Genomic DNA, 25,360 nt, shown 5'->3' with positions numbered 1-25,360 from the left:
TCCCATTTTTGAACACAAGGGCCAAAACTTCAAAACCCAGCCAACTCCTCCATTGACGACAAATTCAACCCGACCAACTCGTAAATACAACAATACAGAGTTATCAAAAATTAATGAAATAAAGATGTGTTTGGGATTAAAATTTCCGGATCTATTATTTTCGGGTCTATTTTTCAGTCGCTTTTTCTCCCGGGTCTATTTTTTCGGGGACTATTTTTTCCGATTACCAAAATAAATACATCCTCAAAACTGATATCAGATTTTCAGATCTTTTTCATAGTGTGTATTTCTTTTTTAGTATAATTAAGCAATTTAGCAAAATTTCATCATTTTCAGTACCATTCAAGTTTCTGAAGACCTAGTTTTTCTTCGGAAACCCTCTTCCTTCCTCTTAGTTGGTCCCCTTGATTGAGGGGGTCATTATCGAGTCACTTGAGACCCCAAAAGAGCCAACTGACAGTCGAGAGTGTCGAAAATGGTCCGCCGAGTTCGAAAAATTGAATTTAACATCTTTCTATTATAAACAAACAAACATATCCGTAGTATTATTCTATGCAACATATCAATGTTTAATTAATTTGACTGAATTAATAAAAAAAAGAATCATTTTTCGCCATTTCCATTAATTCACAGTTATTAAAAAGGTGTCATCTATTACAATTTTATAATACTACTAATAGTACTTATTTTATTACACTGAATAAATAAATAAATAAATGTACACAAAAGAAAGTTCGTATTCTATTTTTCCGATTCACGGCTTTATTAATAATACTGCTATCTATAATTGACAATTTTAAACTCTTTGAAATTTAAAAAAATTCAATTTCAATTTTATTTTGTATTTAATTTTAAAAAAAATTCTGGAATGAAAAAATGCCATCAATAACATTATAATTAAAAGATTTTAATTTGAAATTAATTCCTCGTGATTGTACACTATGCATAACCAAAATTCAACAAAATGAAAACAATTAAGTACGCCATTTTAGATAAACCGCCAAACGAAGCCATCTGACACGACGCCATTATCCTACATTGGATGTCGTGTTTACAAGCGAAAGAGTTATCGTGTTGGTGATGGAAAGTTCTGTTATTATTTTGTATAAAATATTAATAATCAGTGATATAATAACTTAGAATTTTGCATTATTTTATTTAAAAGGTATTTATAATAAATATTTTAATTATTATATAAGCAACAAGTAATTTTTTTAATATAAGCTTGTTGTTACTAGTAAATAGGCGCCAATGTCATTAAAAATATTAATTGAAACTTTTAATAAGATGTCTTAATTTTACAATGTATATTGTATTTTATAATCAAATGTATCGATTTGCCTTTAATCGTTAGTTAAAATATATAAATGTGGATTAATATTTTGCAAAAAAATTTTTTTAGGTCAATATATCGGAGAGATAACCAAACTTAATACACAAAATGTTTTATGCACATTTTGTGCTAGCTAAAAAGGGGCCGTTAGCCAGAATATGGCTTGCGGCCCATTGGGATAAGAAGCTAACAAAAGCTCATGTATTTGAAACAAATATTGAAACATCCGTTGATGGTATATTACAACCCAAAGTCAAAATGGCTTTACGGACATCTGGCCATTTGTTGTTGGGGGTTGTTCGAATATATTCACGTAAAGCCAAATATTTATTGGCTGATTGTAATGAAGCTTTTGTAAAAATTAAAATGGCATTTCGACCGGGTATGGTTGATTTACCTGAAGAAAATCGTGAAGCTGCTGTAAATGCTATTACATTACCTGAAGTGTTCCATGATTTCGATACTGGGATGCCAGATTTGAAGTAAGTATTTAAAAATTGACAAATATTTTTTACGTAGTTTGGTGACTTTATGTTCCTAAGCTGTAAAAATAATATGAAAGTTCATTCTCGTTTAATTTTAGTGATGTCGATATTGAGGCCCAATTTAGCTTGAATCAATCTCGAGCTGAAGAAATTACAATGCGTGAAGATTATGGTAACATAGAATTAGTAAATCCAGATGATGGTTTCGGTGATATGGGTTTTGATGCAGAATCACCAGATTTAATGCGACAAGCTGTTGGCTTAGAACCTTCAATGGAAGAAGGTATACTTTTTACAGATGGTCCCGGTGTATTAGAACCAGAAAAAGATAAGGAACCGATTCCTTCCACATCAGCAGCCCTGGCGGAACCTACGCCAATGGAAATTGAAGAACCTATACGAGAATTGGGCCCAGATATAATATGTAAGATTTGTTCTTTCTCAAAATGTTTTAGTAGATTAAGATCTATTTATTTCAGGTGTAAGTTTAAAAAAATTTTATGCTAATTGTACTATGAAATACAGGGTGTAAAGCGAACTGGAAATCTTTGTAAACTGGAATATTGTAGAAAATTCTGAGAAATTCTGAGGAAGTCGAAATCTTATTTTATATGCATTACCAATTTGAACCGAAAAATTTTAATTCTAGAGAAAATTTCGTTTTATTATCTTCCGCAAATTTTAATCTTCGCATCTAAGAGAGCATTCTTTTTTTGAAACAAATTTAGGATTTTTATTTGTTTTATTTGGTTTTTTTCCGTATATCAACTTATTTCTAAATTCATTTAAAATTGTAGCTGTTAATTATAATTTTTTTAAAATTACTTGTAGCCGGTGGGCTTTTTGAAGGAGGTCTTTTTGATGATACACCTATGGCAGAAATAAGACCACCTGAAGTGAGCGCTATTGAAGCGACGCCGACAGCTGAAGCTCCCGATAGTGATGATGATATGGATAGATTTGGAGGACCACCTTCTGTTGGCGGAGCTAGGTATTTAAACAAAAATAAAATTATTATTAATACCTTTAAAATTTCTCATTTTTAGCTAAAATCCAAATAGAATCCTGAAACCTTCTTCATGTTACTTATTTCCTTCTTTAAAAAAATCCTTCCTAAATATAGTAAGTTGAATTCGATGATTATTTCAATTTTCCTATTTAATAATCTAGCTATTTAATTTTTAGTACGGATGAATCAAGGCCAGCATCTGCAGTTCCACCAGCACCTGTTGTTGAAGCTATACCTACGGCTCCACCAGTGGAAGAACCGGTACCAGAAGCCCCGATTGAAGAACCCCAAAGTGTAGCACCTCTCGAACAAACAACTTTATTACAAAATGAAGATGAAAGTTTCGCTCTACCGCCAGTTGATGCTTCCGCATTAAGAGGTATTTATCATGATTATATTTGAAGAGACTAGAAGAAAATTTGAAAAATTGTATATTATAACCCTAGATCAGAAAATTGAATTTCCTGGTGTGTGTGTGTGTGTGTGTGCTAAAGGTGGCTTTATATAACACACGTCAGGGCATCCAACATTCTGGTCGTGGGCTGCATAAAATTTTTCTGTATACCCTAGCCGAAATTAAAGTCAAACAATCGTTTAAATAACGATTGAAAGTTTGTATACAAATTATTTTAAACCCCATACAAGTTATTTTAAAAACAAGTGAAAACAAACAATTGACTGAGTTAATTGTTGAAATACCATGTATAGTCAGTGTTAATTTCTTTATCACATTACACATACAAACATGTGACACATACATAACTGTTAATCAAGTATAGTACATATTATAAAATTTTCACCTAATTGGCGCCCTCACGGGTAAACAGTGATGTTTACGAAAAAATGTTTCAAACAAAAGTTGTTTAATTTTTGATAAGGAACATTTTTTACATTTAAACTTTTGTTCTATCTCTAACGGTTTACAAGATGGGTCCTACGGACCCAAGACCCAATTGACCTATGATGCTCATTTACGAACTTGACCTCACTTTTTACGTCCTTAGTACGCTGTAAAAATTTCAGCTCGATATCTTTTTTCGTTTTTGAGCTATCGTGTCCACAGGCGGACGGACAACCGGAAATGGACTAATTAGGTCATTTTATGAACACTATGACAAAATTTTTTTCCTAGCATCATTATTTTTAAGCGTTACAAACTTGGGACTAAACTTAATATACTATAATTGATTGTAGAGAGCTTTACTTTGTGGAACTCCATAATAGGTTTTGAAGAAATAACTTCCAAATTTTCTTTGCTTAGTCCACTGTTTTATTTATAAATTAATAATTTAAATTATTATTACAGACATGTTTCGTCTAAACTTAGACATTTTCAATGTGAAGTATAATTTAATGTTGATCGCTTTTTATACAGCAATTTTGAAAATGTCTAAGTTTAGACGAAACATGTCTGTAATAATAATTTAAATTATTAATTTATAAATAAAACAGTGGACTAAGCAAAGAAAATTTGGAAGTTATTTCTTCAAAACCTTAATATACTATGTACATTTCATATATTATACATGGTATAACAAATAAAGTATCACATTTTCTGTAATAATAATGTTACTATGGATTATAAAATTATAATTAAAAACTATTCAAGTTCGAGCTTGCGATATTTTGGGACTACCTTCTTTAAATGGCGATATGTAAGTGATCTAATGATGTATAAAACTGTAGAACTGTTTACAGAAGAGATTTAATGTAGTTTACATATAATAAGATAATTTGTTTACTATTTAAAACTATTTTCATTAAAAAAAAAAATTGAATGTCATTTTATTTTAAAAGAAAACATAAATTCTACTTTTTTATATGCTAAAGTAAACAAAGAGTACGAATTTATTATTATTATTTAAAATTAAAACTAAAAATTTTTTTTTACATAAAAATTTTATTTTGAAATATTAAAACCTCGAGTAAGTAGGAAAGGGAGAGAATGCTAAATTCTCTTATCAATTTAGTCGACATTTATTATTATATCTTAATTCACACAAAAATTTAAGGTAAAATTTAATGTTGAAAAATTGTGTAAAATGTAAAGTAGCTATTAAATAATACGTTAATTGGTCAAAAATACAATTACAGTTTCTCATTATTTCCAATATTAGCGACGGTTTTTATCTATAAATAATTTTGTGAAGTTAGGCAGGCATAGTTCAGGTCAACAGAGAGGCGCTATAAAGGGTAGCCCCAACATACCACAAGTGAGAATTTTAATTTTTTTTTTAAATCGATTTTTAATTTTATAAGTGCTTTGCTACAAATATAACAATCCATAAAAGTCGTTCTTTCTGAAGACAAATGCGGCCAGAAAGTACATAATTTCGCCTAGGGGATACAGCAAAATTATATTTAAAATTAAATTGATTGGGATTTTAGGATGTGTCAACAGTATTATATACTGTGGTTTATATTTGCGTATAAAATAGCGTTCAGAATGAACAGAATGATAGCACTAGTTTAAAATTGAAAAAATGTACTACCATGATTTTCCTTGACTCTTCATTTATCTTATAATTTTAATATTTGATTTTATAATGTTTTATCCTTTTTTTATAGGATTTGCAAAAGCCAAACGTAAAAGAAAATTAATTGTCGATGAAGTGAAAAACATATCTGGTGAAGAAATGAAAAATCAATTATCAGACACAAGTGATATTGTGACAACATTAGATTTAGCACCGCCCACAAGGCGACTGATGCATTGGAAAGAAACTGGAGGCGTTGAAAAATTATTCGCATTACCAGCAAGATCAATTCCAGCTCGTTTATTATTCAAAAATTATCAGCGTCATTTAACATCACGCGCATTCGGTACCGAAGATTTTACAATGCTTGGTGATGCTGAAATTCTTAATATCGAACAACAACGTGAAGCTGCTGAAGATCAATCGTTGGATACGACTGGAATTCCACGAAGGCTTACAAGAAAACGAAAATATCCAGCAGCTGAACCTGAGCAAATGGTAAGTCTAGATAAATCATTCTAAATAATTATTTAGGTAAAACGATTGGATATATTAGATAAAAGGACCACTTTTTTATACTCAAACTTTCTTGTACTTATTAGAGTTTAATGTAAGTGACGGATTCATGGTAGTTGTCTGATGTCGAATTTGCCATATTATACATAAAAATGTAAAACCAAACTTGAAATCATGACAAAATTTGAAAGTGAAATTAAAATTGATTAAAAAACGAAGAAGATAAAAGCATTCAAAAATGGTTGCCATCTCCTTTTAGCAAAACAAAATTTTATATGTATCTCTAAGATGATCGGACAATGACGTCACTAACCCATATCTTACTCTTTGTTTAATTAGGAATTTTAAAAGTTCTTATTTTGCGTACATCTAAAGATTTTCAAAAACCAACTGCAAAAAAGATCATTTAATATTTGTTTCTGTTGGAAATTTTATCGTTGTATATCCCAAATAAGATAGCTTCTCGATGTTTATTTAAGCGACTTCCTTAATATATAGACACACGTCCTACCGTGCACTAACCCAGCCCATCACACCTAATTATTAAATTATGCTGTGATGGCATGAATCGAACTCGCTACTACCCTAGGCATATTAGAAACGGAATTGGTTATGCTTTAACCAAAAACTAGGGCTGGATGTGCAGAAAACGCCTTAAATTTTTTTTGCAATATTAGTGATCATTATGTGCATATAACATCCACGCATACATTCAAAATATAAAAATACAAGTTATTGGAAAAAATTTCATTAGTCTATTCATTTTATTTACATTATTTCGTTTTTTAAGGCTCCACCCACACCAGCGCCAGCTCCAGAGCAAGAAATGTCAATACCACAAATTGTTCAACCTGAAGATTCTTTGGCAGCAATGATGCCACAAACGCCTATGCGACCAGAAACACCATTAATGCCTCCCACACCCTTATTACCACCTCCTTCACCCGCAATGCCTCCTACACCTCAAATGTCCCACATAAATGAAATGCCTCCTACACCTGGAATGCCACCCACACCTGGAATGCCACCTACTCCTGGAATGCCAGAAACACCTGGAATACCAGAAACACCTGGAATGCCAGCTACACCTGGTATGCCAGCAACACCTGGAATGCCTCCTACACCTTTAATGCCATCAACTCCATTTATGCCTGATACTCCAATGTCAGAATTATTACAACCTAACACACCTGCTATGATGAATCAACAACCACTATCCCCAGTTGCAATGCCTCCTCCACCCACTCCAATGTCGGTACCACTTCAAACGCCTATGGAAGTAGAAATGCCACAATTAGAAGCAGAACAAGTCAGTTCGATATTGGAAGAAGGAGGGCATATTGAAACATCACAAATGGTTCCAACACCCCAACAACCTGAAATATCTTTAGAACAACAACAAATGCCACCTCCACCATTGCCAGATATGGCAAATATGGGCTATGAAGAACACTTACCGCAACCCACTGGTGAAACGTCGGAACGAGTTAGTTCACCCCAATGGCATGGTGATTATGAGTATCCTCAATCAGAAGAACCATTTGAAGAACAACAAGTGGATGAAACTGTTGAACAATTTGAAGAGAGAGTATTAAATAAGAGAGCAGCACAATTGTTCTCCACAGTTAAACAAAAATTACTACGAAGTGATAGATTATATTTTATGGAGATGGTTCAAAGAAACAACAATCGAAAACAGGTATTTAATATTTATTATACAGTGTTTGGTTTTTTAAATATCACTTTTGAAATTTGAATGAGTTGAGCCAGGGTGCTGATCGGCTTTGAAAAACTTGGTATCTAAAATGTCAGTGTTTTGAATTTCAAGAAATTTCAAAAGTATTAACCTGGATAGTCCTGGCCTCTTCCAAATATCAGAAGTCTTGATAATAGAATCTCTGAGATCGAATTATAAAGATGTAATTCGTTATCGATGTGTCGGACTTGAATCAACAATTTGACATTTTATTCCAATATATTCAACATTATCAACGATGACGTATCGTACTGTTGGTCGATATAATGCAAAAGGGACCGTAATGAGAAATTATTAAATACTTTAATAAATTTAAGTGCCAGAGCTATTTTAGGTGGATAGTTCATGATTTTCGCGTACAACTCATTTCATCGACTTTTGTTCGAAACGTAGGACGCTAAAGTTCTCTACGAATTAGGCTAAAGCTTATGTAAAACAATTTATCCCTTTCCGTGTTTCTCACATAAAAACGATGAAAATTAGTTTATTCCGATGAAAATAAAATATATATTTTTCTAAAGTCGAACAATTCGTACCAATCCTGAGTTATGTGATTACTAACGTTTTTCTACTTTTTCCCGATAAATATTTTTAACCTAAACATTAACCTTCCTAAGGTGCTTTAGCGTTTTGCCTTGCTAACTAAGGGGAAGAGCTAAACGTAAGGCTTCGAGATTTATCTATATTTATAAATATAAATATATGTTGTTATTGTTAATATTTATTACAATACAAAGCCTTTGTACCCTTCACGCGAAACACTAAATCGACTCCAACTTTTACCGGTTTTTTAATCACAATTTTCATTTATTTTTAGGCTGCACAAAAATTCTACAGTCTATTGGTATTAAAAAAATTCCAAGTGCTAGAATTACAACAAGAACAACCCTACGGAGATATATTGGTGACTAAAGGAAATAAATTTGAAAATCCAATATTATAAAAATAAAAACAATTATTTAAAAGAATAATATAACTTTTAACACAAAATACAAAACCATTTATTAAATTAGTATAATGTCATTAATTAAAAATTTAAATAAAAAATATATATTTAAACTAAAAAAAAACTATTAAATGGAAAACTTTAAAAACGAGTGCTTCTTCTTTGAAACAAATGTTATTAATTACGATGGGAGTGAACAAAAAGATGTGTGAGCGAGCGATTGAATATTTTATTAGGTAATTCTTTACACCAATTTATCAAATTAATTATGATTATATTAGGTATGTGAATGGATGTTTTGATACAAAATATTTAAAGAAAACAAATTTAAATAAATAAAAGTAGAATTTATTATAATAGTTAATAAATTCATCAAAACGGATAATAAAAAAATATATATACTACGTACTTAAATTTTAATAATTATTACATTGACAACAAAATTCAAAATTATGTATCATCATCGTCACCCTTTTATTCAATACAAAGTGAATTTATTTCATTGAATAGCATTTTATTAGTCATTATGTTCTGTACCCGTATATCTCAAGTAGGCGCAAATTTTAATATTGACTCTGAGTACAAGTTAGATTGGTAAAGATATTAATAGAGAATCAGATTATTGTTGTGACAAAAGTTGTAGTCCATGAAAATCTTTTTAATTTTTATTTAAAATTCCTTATTAAATTTCCTCTTACCTGTTTACTTCTAATTTTAAACTTTTTGAATAATCAAAACTTAACAAAAAGATTTTAAAAAGTCGTTGGGAAAAATCAATCAAACCGCGTATGGGCTTATGTATAGGTGAATCCTTGTGGCTTAAATCAATCTGTAAAATTTCAAAAGAAATTTAAACAAGAATTGTCTTGATCACAAGGGTTCATGCTATGTGCATGGCATTGTTTCGCAGCGCTTTGATTATATAAATTTTATTTGGTGTACACGATATATCAATCTATTTTAAATTTTTTATTCAATGATTTATTTTAAAAATATGTTGAGCTAACTTTGATTTGTACAATCTTAGCTGCCAGAATTAAGATTTTAATGATACAAATGTTATTCTTAAAATAAAAGCATTTTGTGTGCAATCTATAAAAAATAATTAACAAAAAACCTAATATTGAATTAATTATGAGATAATTAAGAAAAGAGTGTAACTAAACAAAAATGACAATAGATTATTAAATGCATAAATAAAAATACGTTCAAATATTTATTAAATATATTGTACAGATTAATTTTTTATATATTAATATATTTATTTCAATATTGGGTTAAAAACTAATACATAATCAAAATTTATATTTAATTTTTTTCAATTAAATAATATAAAAACACTTTTTCTACACGTATAATAATCTAGTATATAGCCGTTTCCCACTTGAACTCGGAAGAAACGTATTCTATTAAACAAAGATTCTTTCATGCTGTTCTATACACATTTTTGATTGACGGAAATTTTATAATTTTTTTCTCTTAAATATTCATTGGTGGGGGAAAAATGTACATAGAAAAGCGGGTTTCCAGATAAGAATGATTAAATTTACAATTGAATTTCAAGCACGGCGATTATATACTTTATTCTATCGATTTGAAATTTGGATATGTTATAGGTATTTATATTCTCACTGCCCTGGGTACTTTTATTTTTCGAAAATCCGGTTAATATATCCAATTTTCGTTATTCACATCCAGCTATAGTGGAATAAGAAAAAGGTCCTGGGTGTGAGCAATGAAAATTGGGAAAATTAACATAATTTTCGAAAAATAAAAGTACCTAGGGCAGGTAGAATATAAATACCTATAACATATCGATAGAGTAAAGGATATAATTACAGTGCTTGAAATTCAATTGTAAGTTTAACCATTATTATCTGGAAAACCGCTTTTCATAATAAATTTGTTTTCCACCGATGAATTTTTAAATTTTAAAGTTTCATGATAATTGATTGAAATTTTTTATCTAAAATCAAAAATAAGAATCGAGGTTCACAACATAATGTTTTAAAATACATTCAAATCCTATACAAACAAACTGCAAGCTGTAACTTGAGGGAAAAATTAAAATATAACTTATCAAAATAATACAAAAATTTATATGAAAATTGGTTGTAAAACGTCTTGTTTTCTAGATATAGCCAAAAATATACGAAATACCAGGTATTGAAAAAGAAAGATAAAAAAAATTATTCGAAAAAACCAAATTTCACAAACAAAACACTACCAAATACTTTTCCACTTAAATCATTTTCAAGTTTTGATCATTACTATTAATCCCTTAGAGGTCTAAAACAAATTTAATCACGATATTTTTTTTTCGATACTATATTCCAAGGGCTATATCTCGGAAGTAAAATATTTTCAAACTCGTATTCGTATAAATTATTTTGATGAGTTATATTGCTTGGAGGCATATTTATGTAAAAAGAAATTTGGTGAAAAATGACAATTTTGTGTTTATCTCCAAAAATTGTCGTGATTTTGTGACGCAGTTGCAAGTCTTAGTGCAAAACAGAAGATAAAACAACATTATCTGTGACCGGTATTTAAATCCCAAAGCAGCCATTTTGAATGGTTTTCACCGCACGTTTTTCCGACTGTTACTTGTGGATTTATAGAATAATAGAATTAGATTGCGATTAGTATAATATCGAATTTTCCACGACTTCTTGAAAATGGTAATCTAATTTGGAACAAAGTAAAGTTGATACGCTTTTTAAATCAAATTGGCATAAGGTTGCGAAAAACAGTTTTTCTTCTTGTTGAACCTCGACTTAATTCAATTAGACCTTTTTCACGGTCTAACTTTTTAAATAATAAATAAACTGTTCTTCGCAATTTTTTTGGAATGGTGTCTGTAAAGCCTACTAAATATTCATTGTCCGAAACTTAGTCACCTTTTTTCAGGCATCGCAAATTACACTTCGGTATTTTTTCTGTTTAGTTTGCAGATTGTTGCAAGAACAAAACCTAATTCTCTTAATCTATTGACTTGTTATTTTAAAGTTCAAACTAGAGGTATATTATACGATTAGAAGATTATAAACAATACGTGTGATACATTCAAAAGAATAGGATTCATTATAATTAATTTTTGACCAAAGAGGTGTTGAACTAAAGTAACCTTTAAAAAAAATACAAATGAAAATATTAATTATTTACTAAGAGTATCAATTAAATTTAATGTGAATCCAGACGCCATCAGAGCTTCTGTAGACACTGAAATTTTTACTTGACATATAAGTCTTGTACCATGTTTTCTAATCTTTAGAATCGATTTTTTATTATTTCAGTTTCACCCGGTTAGGTTTGTTTACCTTCGCCACTTTTTTATGGGTTTCAAAAACATCCTTCGTCTGGTTGATTCAAAAATTTGGACACGCAGTCTCTGTTACTAATATCAAAAGTTCCCAGAAGGATTTTTCTGAATTGAGTCGTTTTCGGAATGTCCTAACCCAAATTTATAAAAAAGAAATTATTAGCTTGTAAATTCTAAGCAATACAAACTAGAATTAGATGAAAATTTTCAGACAGTTTTTACCTAACAAAATGAAAAAAGTCATTTTTGATTTTGTTAGGGAAATGCTACTTAGGCATTTTCATGTAGTTTTAAAATTTGTACTGCTTTAAAATAATAAGCAAAAAATCGTTTTTATTAATTTCGAAAATTTTATAAATTTTTCTGGAAACTTTTGTCTTTACTAACAGACGTTATGTATACCGATTTTTTTATCAAAAAGACTAAGGGTGTTTTTGAAACACTTAATAAAGAGGTAGTGGTATATTGACCGAGCGGATGAAGCTGGAATCAAAAAAATCTATTATAGGGATAATTAACACAGTAAATTATTTATACCTCGAATAACTTTTCAGTGTCCATAGAACACTTGCAAGCGACTGCACTGTTGTATGTTTATTAAATTTAATTCATACTTTAATTATTTGCTATTTAATAATTTTTAATTATTGATTATACTATTTTTTAGTTATTAATTGTTTTTTCTTGATAAATAATATAGTTTTGATAAATTATGAAAAATTTTTCATTATAAAAAAAAAAGTTTCATATTTATATAATGACTTAAAATGAGGATGTGATATTTTCTAACATCACCTCACAATGGATATTTTTCTTAAACAGTGTTTCTAAATCGCCTTCAATCAGCATGTTATGCACAATTTTATTCAGTCTTATCAGTTTTGTATTATAAATTTTTGTTTGGATGTTTTAAAAGTCTTCGAAATGTTTTCAATTATATGCACGTTACGAGCTGATATTATCACAATGTGAATAGAGAGTACAAAATATAAATATTTTGTGGAAATCACGATGCACTCTCAGAAGCAAAAAAAACTAAACCAATTGAAAATAAGTATAAAGTACGCTTCTGTTCGAAAATAATTAGCCAAGAAGTTCAAAGTAAAATCTTATAATACTTCGTTGATATGAACAAAAATTAAACGTTAAATTATTTCAGAAATATTTTAATTTGAAAAATATCTAAGTCTGCTAATATAGAACATTGAATATATAACGGAATCATTGCAGCGGAGCAAAAGCTTTTGTATATCGCCATAATATTTCTCGCATAAACTGCTTATTTTAATAATTTTAATTTACAAAATTAAGTAAAAGTTATATTTATTTATGTACTAGCATATATTTGTACAACTCAAAGGAGAAAAATAGAAAATATTTGAAAATGTATTTTAATCATTCGAATTTTTTGTCCAATTTGAATACTCTTTTAATTGAGATACTATCTTCTAATTATATGAAAATCAGAATTTCTTTTTAAAAAAATTTATACTAATTTATTGTAATCCTTTGTTCTAGTCAATTTGTATGTGGAACGTCGAAATTATTTCAAATTTTTCTCATTTTTCTATAATATTGATTTAAAGATTAGATTGAATACAATTTTTAATTTACAAATGTATGCTACAAATGAATATAAACTTCGAATATTTACAAACAAATAATTTGCACGATTTTGTTTTCTTTAAATTATATTTTAAATACATTTCCGAGTCTGTTTAGAAACACTTGTTAAAAAAAGTTGTTTAGTCAAAAGATAAAAAATCTTAAAAAAATGTTTTATTTACATTTTCATCGAATTTCGTTCTTTTGGTATTTACATATTAATTTTTTAAAAACAGTACATTATTTAGCATAATTTTTTTTTTGTAATTTATACATTTTTATTTAAAAAAAATTCTAATCAATTAATTTTTTTTTTGTGGTTCCTCACACCACTAACCTCTTTGTATTTTACAAACAAAAAAATTATTTAATTTAATATACATTTAATAAATTTCAGACATCTTGTTATATTTCATAGCGTTTATTGTAAAACAATTATTATGTTAAAAAAAATATTGTACATTGCTTTTTGAAATGTGTGGACAACAATGTGTTATACAAATTTTGTTGATTATCGATCATTTCTAAAAACAATATAAAAATTATTTTAATGTAAAATATTTCAATAAAAAATAAAGTATTGATTGAATTTTTTTTTAATTGATATATTAGCTCAAAATAGTATGACTTATAGGTCCTTTATGCCCTTCTTCAATGCAATATGTCTTCTGGAAGATGTCTTCCAATAACAGGTTCTATTATAAGCAAATGAAATTATAGGATTCTATCAAAACCAGAAGGTAACGTAGAAATATATTCGATGGTCTGCCAGAATTCTCTCAATACGAATGTATCCATACTTGTCCTACGTGTAAAATTAACGGAGATCTCCAGATTGTATTACCTTTGACCAAGGAAAATTGAATGACCAGGATTTGGAGATACATAATAATTATATCTAAAGTCTGAACTTGTATATTTTCGGGAAATATTATCAAAATAAGGTGGTGGCAATCATTTATTCAATATTACAACATTATAGTCACTAAATGACTAAATAGGATCCCCGAGCATGCGCCCCAGGAATGCAGTTCAATAGGGCTTTTCATTTTAAAATCACGATTCACATTTGTTTCGTACTAAATGATTTATAACCAATGTGATAAAATGAATAACAAATATCTTCTATCTTAGTCCTACTTATTGCTATCAGTACGAAAAAATAAACTCTGCACTTGCGCTTATGAAATGGCCTATCGCAGTGTAAAAAATTATATTTCTTAGATGAATCTCCTTGTTTGAGATCTATTAAAAACCAATGTAGAAAACAAGATTTAAAATATATAATTTTTATACCATGCATAAATGTAATGTGCAAGGTATACTAAGTTTAGTCCCAAGTTTGTAACGCTTAGAAATATTGATGCTACGAACAAAATTTTGGTATAGGTGTTCATAGATTCATCTAATTAGACCATTTCCGGTTGTCTGTCCGTCTGTCTGTCTGTCTGCCCGTCTGTCTGCCAACACGATAACTCAAAAACGAAAAGAAATCAAGATGAAATTTTTATAGCGTACTCAGGACGTAAAAAGTGAGGTCGAGTTCGTAAATGAGCAATATAGGTCAATTGGGTCTTGGGTTCGTAGGACCCATTTTGTAAACCGTTAGAGATAGAAGAAAAGTTTAAATGTAAAAAATATTCCTTATAAAAAAATAACCAACTTTTGTTTGAAATTTTTTTCGTAAACATGATTGTTTACCCGTGAGGGCGTAAATTGTACCCTATGTATTATATATCAATATCAGAGTAATCAACACTGTTTATGCATGGTATTTCAACAATTAACTCAGTCAATTGTTTGCTTTCACTTGTCTGAGCTAATTTTTTCATTATTGATTGATCTAGCAAATCAAACAAAATAAGTTTTCAGAATTTCATATGTAAATTGCAATTAATTTATTAGGAATAAGGGCCTTGCATATTATAATAATAAACTTTCAATCGCGAGAAAAAAAAATTTAATGACAAAATCATAGAAAAATTAGAAAAGAAATAGAAATATTTTTGTTGAATGATTCGTATGAATAGTTCATTATTCTCTCACTTTACGGCGCTATTATATATGTTAACAATACTTCAATAAAAATAATTTTGACATTTTTTTAATGAAATTATTCTAAAAATGAATTTATTATAAATTTAATAATTAAATCATATAAACAAGAATGGCACATATACTCAGTGGAAGATTCGGGTAGGTACCTCACTTTTATCAATTTTTATAATAACCTATAATATTATGCCGACTTTATAACGAATACATTTCTATAATTTTTCAGACATTCTTTCAGTACATATTCAAAAAAACCATTGAAATATGGAACTGCGGTTGCACTCAAGTTTAACTATAGAACAATTTCTAGTCTATGGCTAGGTCGTTCTTTGGAACGATCGCGTATTTTATTAGTTCGTAATCAAGTTATAGTTTCATCACCTAGAGGATATGTTATGTTTGTAGGAAGAATACTTCGTGGTGCTTTAAAACTTCGATATTTATTACTAGGGGGGGCTGTTGGCGGAGGAGTTACACTTCAGAAGGTAATTTTTTAATTTGGAGTAACCTAGAATTTAAATGTGTGACATGACAGGTATATGATATTCCTTTACAATCTTTTGTCTAGAGTTTTTCAGATTAAGTTATTTGGGTCGCAAAGTAAAATTAGCATTTTCCGAGACATTAAAGTGCAATCATAAAAATTTGGTAATTTTTCATCTTTGGACCTTGTTTGAATGGAACGCTTTATATTTTAATTTTTTTGTCAGTCAAAGTTTTACTACTTAACTTAATTTTCTTGAAAATTAAGATAGTTATCGAAAAACTTGAATCCTCACTTTTCATCGAATTCTAACAGAACTAATTTACCGCCTAATTAACCAGAATCGCCCATAAATTTCTTTTCACAATTTTTGTCATGAATTTTTCATTTGATGCTGATTATGTAATGCTGAATCTCTCATTAAATTGTGGAGCAAAATATCAGATATATGGCCACATTATAGCCCGCCAATTTCGCTAATGAGACATCGAAACTCATGCATTACACCTGAACAATTCTTAGGGATGTAGACAAAAAAATCATAATGGGTCAAACAACAACGATGTAGCATTACTATATGAATCTCTTAACCGTTATTTCATAAAATTGTGGTTTCCATTGACCAACGAAATCGTGTTGTTTGACAATGCCATTCTTGCCTTTGAGGTTTTCAAGTTTTGTCATATGAGTGATAGCGTGGCTTATTGAAACATATAGTTAGAAAGATGCACATATGATTTACTGTTGGTCATGGTAACCGTCTGCTGAGCCTTAAATATGTTCCAAGTCGCCCTGTACGGTTCTTCGAATTTCGATGTGTCATATTCCCCCTTTGAAAATTCACTAAAATATATGATCTAAGTATTCCCCCCCCCAGGGAATAATCCAGTTTTTCAAAGTACTGCCAAAAAAATCTCTGACGACTTGCTTTTCTGCCAGACATATTTTCCTGATAATTTGGAAATCCCCAACACAACCAAACAAGTTTTACCCAATTTCCAGAACCATCACTTCAAATTTTTTACCGCGTAACGACATTTTCGGTTTTTTTGGCATAATTCGGGAATGGAACGACTTGTTGAGCTCAAACTTTGCAGGATGACTATTCAGAATCACATCTAATGAATTATCAAACAAGCAGACAGTTTCTGGGGGGAGAATATGACACATAGAAATTCGAGGAACCTTTCAGGGCGACTTGGAACATTACCTACTATCATATTTAAGGCTCAGCAAAGGCATAAAAAATATTGTATTGAACTATTTACAAATTGTAGAAATATGAAGAGTGGAAAGATGGTTTGCCAGATTTTTCATGGTTGGACGAAGTTATACCTGATACTGAAAGTTTTCAGACTTGGCGAACAAATTTAATTAATTTAAAGCAGAATGTAACTGACAATGTTGAAATAGGTAAATTATAAAATCGTAAATGTAATTTTTATTACATATTCAAATAATTTAAGTAAGCTATAAATACATCTTTAATAATTTAGCTTTGCAATTGCTTCGTTATATGCTAATAATTACAAAAATTTAGATCCTAGATTAAAAGCTCTCACAGAGGCGAAATACAAACAATTCAAAAATTGGTTTGATCAACGGTTAGATAATGCAATTGCAGCAGCTGAAGATCCAAACAATCAACTGCCAGAAGCTGCCAATAGTAAGTATTAATATTTTTAATTGCTTTTATGCGCTTTTTAGCTTATATTATTTCCGCCCGTTTATAAAAAAGATGAATTTCATTAGAGAGAAAATGGCTTATACTTCCGTTCATCTGAAACCCTAATTTTTATGAGATAGATTTATGCTTTAAGGTTTTTGCCTGTATTATCTCCCTCAAAAATTGTATTATTAAAATATTATCGAGAAAAATTTAAATTACTAAGCTTTTCCTACAAGGTACCAATATTTTTTCCAAAAAATTCAATTTTTTATAATATAAAAGAATACCTGTATCCTATGGATAGGATTTATAAGCTGTTATTTTAATTTTATAGCACCAAAGAATTAGATTTCTTAACTGTTTAAATTCTGATTTAAAGTCACAATAGGAAGAATTCACAAAAAACAATAAAAATCTACAAATTTCAATCTGAATAAAAAGTTACGAAGTAATTAATTTCTGTTGACATAACAGAATGTTAAAAAAGGGTAAATGGGGCATCTGTGTTTACTCGATATTTTCACAATCTGCAGAAAATTCTATATTCAAATCGAAATATCTGGAAACGTTTTGATATTTGAAAATTCTGTACGCAAATATCAGAATCATTCAAACAACAATATATTAAAATTCCAGCCAATTTGATTTTTAATCACTTTCTCATATACAATGTCCGAGGTCTTTTGGAATTTAGGTAAATTTTTTCATTTTATTCGTTTACTCGTTTAAGAGAAACATTTGATTATCTGAACAGTTAAGAAATCTAAAATATTGGTTGTCAAACATTAAAGTTCAATTACTTTTACTAATTTTGAAGCACTAGCAAATTAATTTAAAAAATTTAAGTAAATTTTTAAAAATAATATGAGATTATAACTTTTTTTAATTTACTTACTCAAATTGGCTTGAGTACAATCTTTTTGACATAGGGGAAAAAAAATTAAGTAAAGAAAATTTCAATAACATCAATTTCTTTTTGTTCAGGTATATTCGAGAATGTTTCGGCTTTGTTAAATAGACTGTACTCAGGTAATTAACTTAGGAATAATTTGCTACATTTTATTGTACTCTTGGATATAACATTTTAAAAATACCTTATCATATACAGAAACTCAACAAGAACTATCGAAAAATGTGGTTGTGCACACTCGACCAGCTGCCAAGGAGGATGAGAATAATAATCGTCGAGGTAAGATAATAATAATTAATTTTTCTTTAGATAATAGTAATTAATTTTTCTTTCTTTCTCTTTAAAAACAATTTTCTTAATCTGTGTTCGCTAGATATGTAAATGTTAGTCAGTATAATACATTATATATATATATTATAATACTTTATATATTAGTATAGTATACATTCTGTGTATATGTAATATATGAAGGATAGTTTAAATTTAGTTTAAACCTTAGAATACCTAGAAATATTAATGGTAGAAACAAAATTTTTATATAGGTGTTCATGAAATCACTTAATTAAATATTCCATTTCTGACGGGGAACACGATATTTCAAAACGAGCGAGCTAAGATTCTCTAAACCTTAACAGTGTATTAAATACCTAAAACCTGACTATAAATTTGTGAATAAACAAAATCGGACAATTACTTATGTTTCTAAGACCTGGCAGATCAAAATTCCGCATGCATACGGCACCCCATATACTACTGTGCCCAAAAAATAAGGTGAATTTGTATTTATTTTGAAAATTCTTTATTTATTCTTCCAAATCAATTTCATCCCCTTCAAAATAATCCCCTCCCGATGCAATGCACTTATGCCAAAGGATTTTCTAATCTTCGAAACACTGGTTGTAGTCTCTTTTCGGGATTGCCTTCAGTTCCGTTTTTGTTGCGGCTTAAATCTCCTCTATCGTATCAAAACGGTGTCCCCGGAGCGGTCTTTTGAGCTTGTTGAATACGGAACGATATGGGTTGAGTTTTTGACGAAATGATCACGAATTATGAGTGCAGTATAGGATGGTGCATTATCGTGGTGTAAAAACGATGAATTGTCTTTCCACAATTCCGGCCTTTTTAGGCGGATAGCGTTACGCAAATGACGCATAACGTTCAAATAATATTCCTTGTTGACTTTTTGGCCGGGCGGAAGGAATTCATAATGCACAATAAACACGCGCAGTTTAAATTCAAACGTCACCTTATTTTTTGGACACTTTTTTATATCCACTCTTGTTCTATAGTTTGTTCAATTTCAGCTCAATGTGGGAGGGGAGGCTGGTCGCGGAATATTATAGCGACATTGGATTAGACCCCGATTTTTAGAGTAATTTAAATGCCAACAAATGTTTAAAATTGATAAAAAGATAGAGGACGATTTTACAACATTATTTCTAACATCGAATAAAAAAATTTTAAACATTATTTAATGATTTTTAAAATGTTTAGTATTCAATATTTGCATTTTTTTTATTTACAGAAACTAATCAACAAAGAATAGAAAGATTGCAAGATGAAATTATCCAAATACAAATCAAATATCAAAAAGAATTAGAAAAATTAGAACGGGATAATAAAGAATTGCGTAAACAAAATTTACTTATGAAAGGTGGTCGGAAACAACCTTTAAAAAAAATAAAGGTATACCAATTTTGAATGTTTGTCTCACTTAATTTGATATTTTGAAAGCAAAAACCTTACAGCCAAAACATGAAAATACTACTATGGCTTGAGTAGGACATACATAAGCTTCATTCAATTTTATTTTTGAGAAGATTTTGACAAGATCAATTTGGATTGGCTTTTTAAAATAAGAATTTTATATGACTAATTCATTTTGACTTGTTTAAATACAAAAAGAAATTAACTTTATTCTTGAAATCTTTTTTAATTTGTTTATTTAAATTTTCAGAAATCCTTAATTGATATGTATTCAGAAGTACTAGATGAACTTGCGGAATACGATCATGGATATAGTACAGCTGATCACCTACCTCGTGTGGTTGTTGTCGGCGATCAGAGTGCAGGTAAAACATCCGTTCTCGAAATGATTGCACAAGCTCGCATTTTCCCCAGAGGTGGGGGCGAAATGATGACCAGGTAAAAAATATTTAAAAAATAATAACTTTACATAAGTAAATGTAATATTTATATTTAGAGCTCCTGTTAAAGTAACACTCTCAGAAGGACCATATCACGTGGCACAATTTCGTGATTCGACTAGAGAATTTGATTTGAGTAAAGAATCGGAGTTAGCTGAATTACGTCGTGAAGTTGAAGTAAGAATGCGAAATTCAGTTCGTGGTGGAAAAACCGTTTCAAATGAAGTAATTTCAATGACTGTAAAAGGACCAGGTTTACAACGTATGGTTCTTGTTGATTTGCCTGGAATAATTTCTGTAAGTTTCAATATCAATTATCTATACATATAAGGTATTTGGTGGAGAAGCTTGTTGTCAAATTGCGTATTTATGAGAACACACTGTATAAAATACGAGACTCTAAGCACGTTTTATTCTTTCAATTTTGAGATCAACTCCTCTGTCGCCTTTTGAAATTGGCAATTTAAAATTGAAAGCCTTCTAGTAACTAGTAAAAAATTTGGTGTTTTTATTCAGTGTGTTCAGACTTTTATTGTATGGTGTCAAACTAATTTTTAAGACCTGGTGAAAATTTAAGATTTAATTCTTTGACTCACGTATTGAAAAAATTATTTATATATTTTTTAAATAACATATTTTAGACTGTAACTGTGGATATGGCAACTGACACACGAGAAAGCATCAAACAAATGACCCAAGCGTATATGAACAATCCAAATGCTATCATTCTTTGTATCCAGGTAAAACTTGATTATAGCTTTTGTAAATACACTTAAAATAATTAATAAACTATATTTTAGGATGGAGCAGTTGATGCTGAACGAAGTAATGTTACAGATCTAGTGTCACAATGCGATCCATCTGGCAAAAGAACCATTTTTGTTTTGACCAAAGTTGATTTAGCTGAAGAAAATTTAACAGATCCTAATAGGGTAATAATAGCTAATTTTTTTCATTTTCATTACAGTACTCATTAATTTTGTTTTTTAGATTCGGAAAATTTTGTCCGGAAAATTGTTTCCTATGAAAGCGTTAGGATACTTTGCTGTGGTTACAGGTCGTGGTAAAAAGGATGATACAATTCAAACAATTAAAGATTACGAGGAACAATTTTTCCGAAAATCTAAATTATTTAAGTAAGTTGTAAAAATACATACTTCCTATACCATCCAAATCCTGATCCTTTCAATTCCCTTTTTAGAGATTTACATAATAATTCTTGCCTGGAACACGTTTCCTATGGTTTTTGGGGAGATAATAATCAGTAAGTTTTTTGTTTATTTCAAAAAATATAAAAATTTTAAAAGTTTATTTTCAAAAATTAATATAAATTGAGAATCAGGTATTGTCAAATTGACAGTAAATCACTCTGTCGCTGACTTCAAATATTTGATGCCAGCGTCAATTACTGTCATATCTTAGTTTGGCATATCTTGATTCTCATTATTTGCACTTCGCGTAATGTTAAATTGAGACATAATCTGAGTGTTAATGAAAATGCTCTTCAAAAATTATAGACATAACTTGTAGAGAGACGGTTAATAGAGTGCCAGTTTGCTTACCGAGCCAACTTTTCAGTTGATGCTACACTTCATCGAAAAGTAGAGTCGATAGAGGGGGCTCTCATAAAAGACAATGCAGCGGAATCGTTGGTACGAGAAGGGTCATTTCAAACGCCCTTTTCGCCTAAGACTGTCATTCATAGCAAGATATTCCCCAATTTACCGAATCAAGGAGTGGTTACGACAAGTCCATCTTGATTCCTGGAACTTTGCGCAAGCTATGCGACAGGCCAAGCGGTGCAAAACCACTGCTAGATTGTTCGATTCTGCTTGGATGAAATTCACGAGAACACAGGTGAGGACGGCGTTGGGACTCTTGACAAGCCACTGTTGATTGAACTATCACCTTCATAACTTGGGAATCCCCGATGTTCTCACTAATAGGGCATGTATGGAGGATGATGCACCCTCTATAAACCTGCCGAAACCTTGAATCCATCAATACTGGGAGCAATCCCGATAGAGAAGCTGTGGACGTTATGTGCGGTGTCTGGCCTCGACAGAATCATATACCTTCAACTGCTTAAAATAGCATCTCTTACTTGGCGACGCCTTGCCTTTGAGTTACAGGCTGTTCTCAAGGAGGATTCTCTTTTGTATTATTATTAATATTGAGGCTTTAAGAGTACGAAATCGTCGCTTGAATATCAGATAAAATGTTCATATTTGGACATCTGTCAACAGATTGAAAATTTTCGTTTGAAAAACTTAACAAACCTTAATTTTAATATATTTTTTAAGGGATGGTCTTGTAACATCAGCTCAAGTGACCACACGAAATTTAAGTTTAGCTGTATCTGAATGCTTTTGGAAAATGGTACGTGAAACTGTTGAACAACAAGCAGATGCATTTAAAGCAACACGTTTTAATTTAGAAACAGAATGGAAAAATAATTTCCCACGGCTAAGAGAATTAGATCGTGATGAATTATTTGAACGAGCACGTGGTGAAATTTTAGATGAAATTGTCAATTTATCACAAGTATCTCCAAAACAATGGGAGGAATTACTGTTAGATAAAATATGGGAGAAAGTTTCAATGCATGTGTTTGAAAATATTTATTTACCAGCTGCACAAACTGGAAATTCGGGAACATTTAATACAACCGTTGATATAAAATTACGGCAATGGGCTGAACAAGCGTTACCAGCAAAATCTGTTGAAGCTGGATGGGAAGCTTTACAACATGAGTTCCAAGCATTTATGCAACGTGCTAAACAATCAGCTGACCACGATGATATATTTGACAATTTAAAAGAGGCGGTTGTTGATGAAGCTATTCGACGTCATACTTGGGAAGATAAAGCATCAGAAATGTTACGTGTCATTCAATTAAATACACTAGAAGATCGTAGTGTTAATGATAAACGTGACTGGGATATGGCTGTGAAATTTTTAGAAAGTTCTGTTAAAGACAAACTGCAGCAAACAGAACAAACACTATTAGAAATGTTAGGTCCAAGTGCTACAGCTCGATGGTTGCATTGGCAATATCAAACTAGGGATCAAATCAAGCGAAATGCTGTTAAAGCTGAACTAGATAAAATTTTATATAGTGATTATGTAAGTAAAGATAGTTTTACATTCTATTAATTTACCCATTATCCTAAATAAATTTTGTATTTAAAATGTAATGTAGATAATTAGATATCATTTAGGAGTCATTATTCTCTAAAGAGATTTGTTCCTTCTTGCCAATTTACTGATAATACATTTTTTGTTGTTACAGAAACATCCTCCGACATTAAGTTATGATGAATTAACCACAGTTCGAAAAAATTTACAACGATCTAATGTCGATATTGATGCTGAATATATTCGAGATACTTGGCATCCAATTTACCGACGCCATTTCCTTCAACAAGCTTTAACACGAGCTTACGATTGTCGAAAAGGATATTATATGTATCATCAAGGGGTTGATAATGAAGTATGTTACATATAAATTAATTATTTATGTATAAATTTTAATAAATATTATTTTAAATTGTAGGTTGACTGTTGTGATGTTGTTTTATTCTGGCGGATACAACAAATGTTAAAAGTGACCGCAAATGCTTTAAGGCAACAAATTATGAATCGAGAAGGTATGTTTAAGTCATAACTATGTTTATTTATTATCGTCATTTTAAAAATGTGGGTTGATGAACTCGTATAGAAAAAAATTAACTGAATACAATTTTGGTCTAACTAAATATTAGGAATTGCGATGAACTCGCATGAAGTACCTCTCAAACTTTGCTATATACTTCAGAACGCAACATATCACATTGTGGGAACTGGTATAGTCTCGTTCTGATGAATTTGAAAATGTTAATAAATACACCTAAAATAAAAGCAAAAATTAAAATAGAAACTTAATTAGATAAACCGTCAAAACCGAAGCAGAATTAAACGCAAAACCTCTTCTATGCCTTCATTCACGAAGCTTTAACCCTTTTTTGTATTGACGCAGAGAGACAAAGGTTGATATACATGAAATGTTTTGTTGTAATACAACTTACACGTATTACAACAAAGTTCGTCTTTCATTTGTCAGAGACTCATTCTCATTAAATGATATTTTTTATGTAAGCCGATAAAAATGTTTTATTATATTTTGTAAACTTTCAGCAAGGAGATTGGACAAAGAAATAAAAGAAGTTCTAGAAGATTACAGCCAAGATAATGATAAAAAAATAAAATTATTAACTGGTCGGCGTGTTATTTTAGCTGAAGAATTAAGTAAGTGTTTTTAAAATATCTAATAAAAATTTTCAAAATTAACCCACTATACTTTTGTTTGCAGAACGTGTGAGGCAAATACAAGAAAAGTTAGAAGAATTTATTCAAGCACTTAATAAAGAAAAGTAAACATAAGTTCATTTCATTCATTTTCATCAATTAAACAATTTTTGTTGAACACAAAGCTAATTTGTACACAATAGTTCATGAAATTCAACCGAAAACGAAAATAATAACGTTTAAAAATAATTTATTTATTTAATGATTGTTACACTCTACGTACGACGCAAATTGTTGTGTTATTAAAAATTGTATCTTTACGTTTATTTATTTTTGTGTAAAATTAGCTCTATTTTTAT

General features: G+C 29.9%; 2 protein-coding genes across 4 annotated transcripts; both read left to right on the top strand.

Moving 5' to 3' along the window:
* The first annotated feature begins 1,032 nt into the window (after window positions 1-1,032).
* Window positions 1,033-8,519, top strand: LOC123306115 (double-strand-break repair protein rad21 homolog). 2 transcript variants are annotated; one of them, XM_044888113.1, is made up of 8 exons: window positions 1,033-1,165; window positions 1,403-1,815; window positions 1,917-2,242; window positions 2,650-2,809; window positions 3,004-3,206; window positions 5,396-5,802; window positions 6,611-7,519; window positions 8,394-8,519. In XM_044888113.1, exons 2-8 carry the CDS (start codon window positions 1,442-1,444, stop codon window positions 8,517-8,519), a joined length of 2,505 nt encoding a protein of 834 aa, XP_044744048.1. In that variant the 5' UTR covers window positions 1,033-1,165; window positions 1,403-1,441. The 2 variants fall into 2 exon arrangements, with proteins under 2 accessions (XP_044744048.1, XP_044743973.1); XM_044888038.1 differs by having other exon boundaries at window positions 1,896-2,242.
* Window positions 8,520-15,558: 7,039 nt separating this feature from the next.
* LOC123290591 (dynamin-like 120 kDa protein, mitochondrial) lies at window positions 15,559-25,322 on the top strand. Of its 2 annotated transcripts, XM_044870837.1 has the most exons (17): window positions 15,559-15,645; window positions 15,731-15,989; window positions 17,266-17,401; window positions 17,529-17,654; window positions 18,642-18,686; window positions 18,766-18,846; window positions 20,093-20,253; window positions 20,525-20,712; window positions 20,771-21,011; window positions 21,356-21,454; window positions 21,515-21,646; window positions 21,705-21,850; window positions 23,018-23,840; window positions 24,007-24,207; window positions 24,271-24,364; window positions 24,891-25,001; window positions 25,066-25,322. In XM_044870837.1, the coding sequence occupies exons 1-17, from the start codon at window positions 15,617-15,619 to the stop codon at window positions 25,128-25,130; spliced, it is 2,937 nt and encodes a 978-aa protein (XP_044726772.1). In that variant the 5' UTR covers window positions 15,559-15,616; the 3' UTR covers window positions 25,131-25,322. The 2 variants fall into 2 exon arrangements, with proteins under 2 accessions (XP_044726772.1, XP_044726773.1); XM_044870838.1 differs by lacking the exon at window positions 18,642-18,686.
* Window positions 25,323-25,360: the final 38 nt, after the last annotated feature.

This window comes from Chrysoperla carnea, chromosome 1, assembly GCF_905475395.1.
Source record: "Chrysoperla carnea chromosome 1, inChrCarn1.1, whole genome shotgun sequence".
Taxonomy (NCBI): Eukaryota; Metazoa; Arthropoda; class Insecta; order Neuroptera; family Chrysopidae; genus Chrysoperla; species Chrysoperla carnea.
The sequence above is the reverse complement of the archived record's forward strand: the minus strand, read 5'-3'. Positions and strand labels throughout refer to the sequence as shown.

Bases quoted from the DNA above. Each gene is read 5' to 3' on its own strand.
- LOC123306115 (XM_044888038.1), top strand. From the start codon at position 1,442: ATGTTTTATGCACATTTTGTGCTAGCTAAAAAGGGGCCGTTAGCCAGA. The intron at 1,816-1,895 runs GTAAGTATTTAA...ATAATATGAAAG, and splicing joins ACTGGGATGCCAGATTTGAA to TTCATTCTCGTTTAATTTTA. The intron at 5,803-6,610 runs GTAAGTCTAGAT...TCGTTTTTTAAG, and splicing joins CAGCTGAACCTGAGCAAATG to GCTCCACCCACACCAGCGCC.
- LOC123290591 (XM_044870837.1), top strand. From the start codon at position 15,617: ATGGCACATATACTCAGTGGAAGATTCGG. The intron at 18,687-18,765 runs GTAATTAACTTA...TATCATATACAG, and splicing joins GTTAAATAGACTGTACTCAG to AAACTCAACAAGAACTATCG. The intron at 24,365-24,890 runs GTATGTTTAAGT...GTAAACTTTCAG, and splicing joins ACAAATTATGAATCGAGAAG to CAAGGAGATTGGACAAAGAA.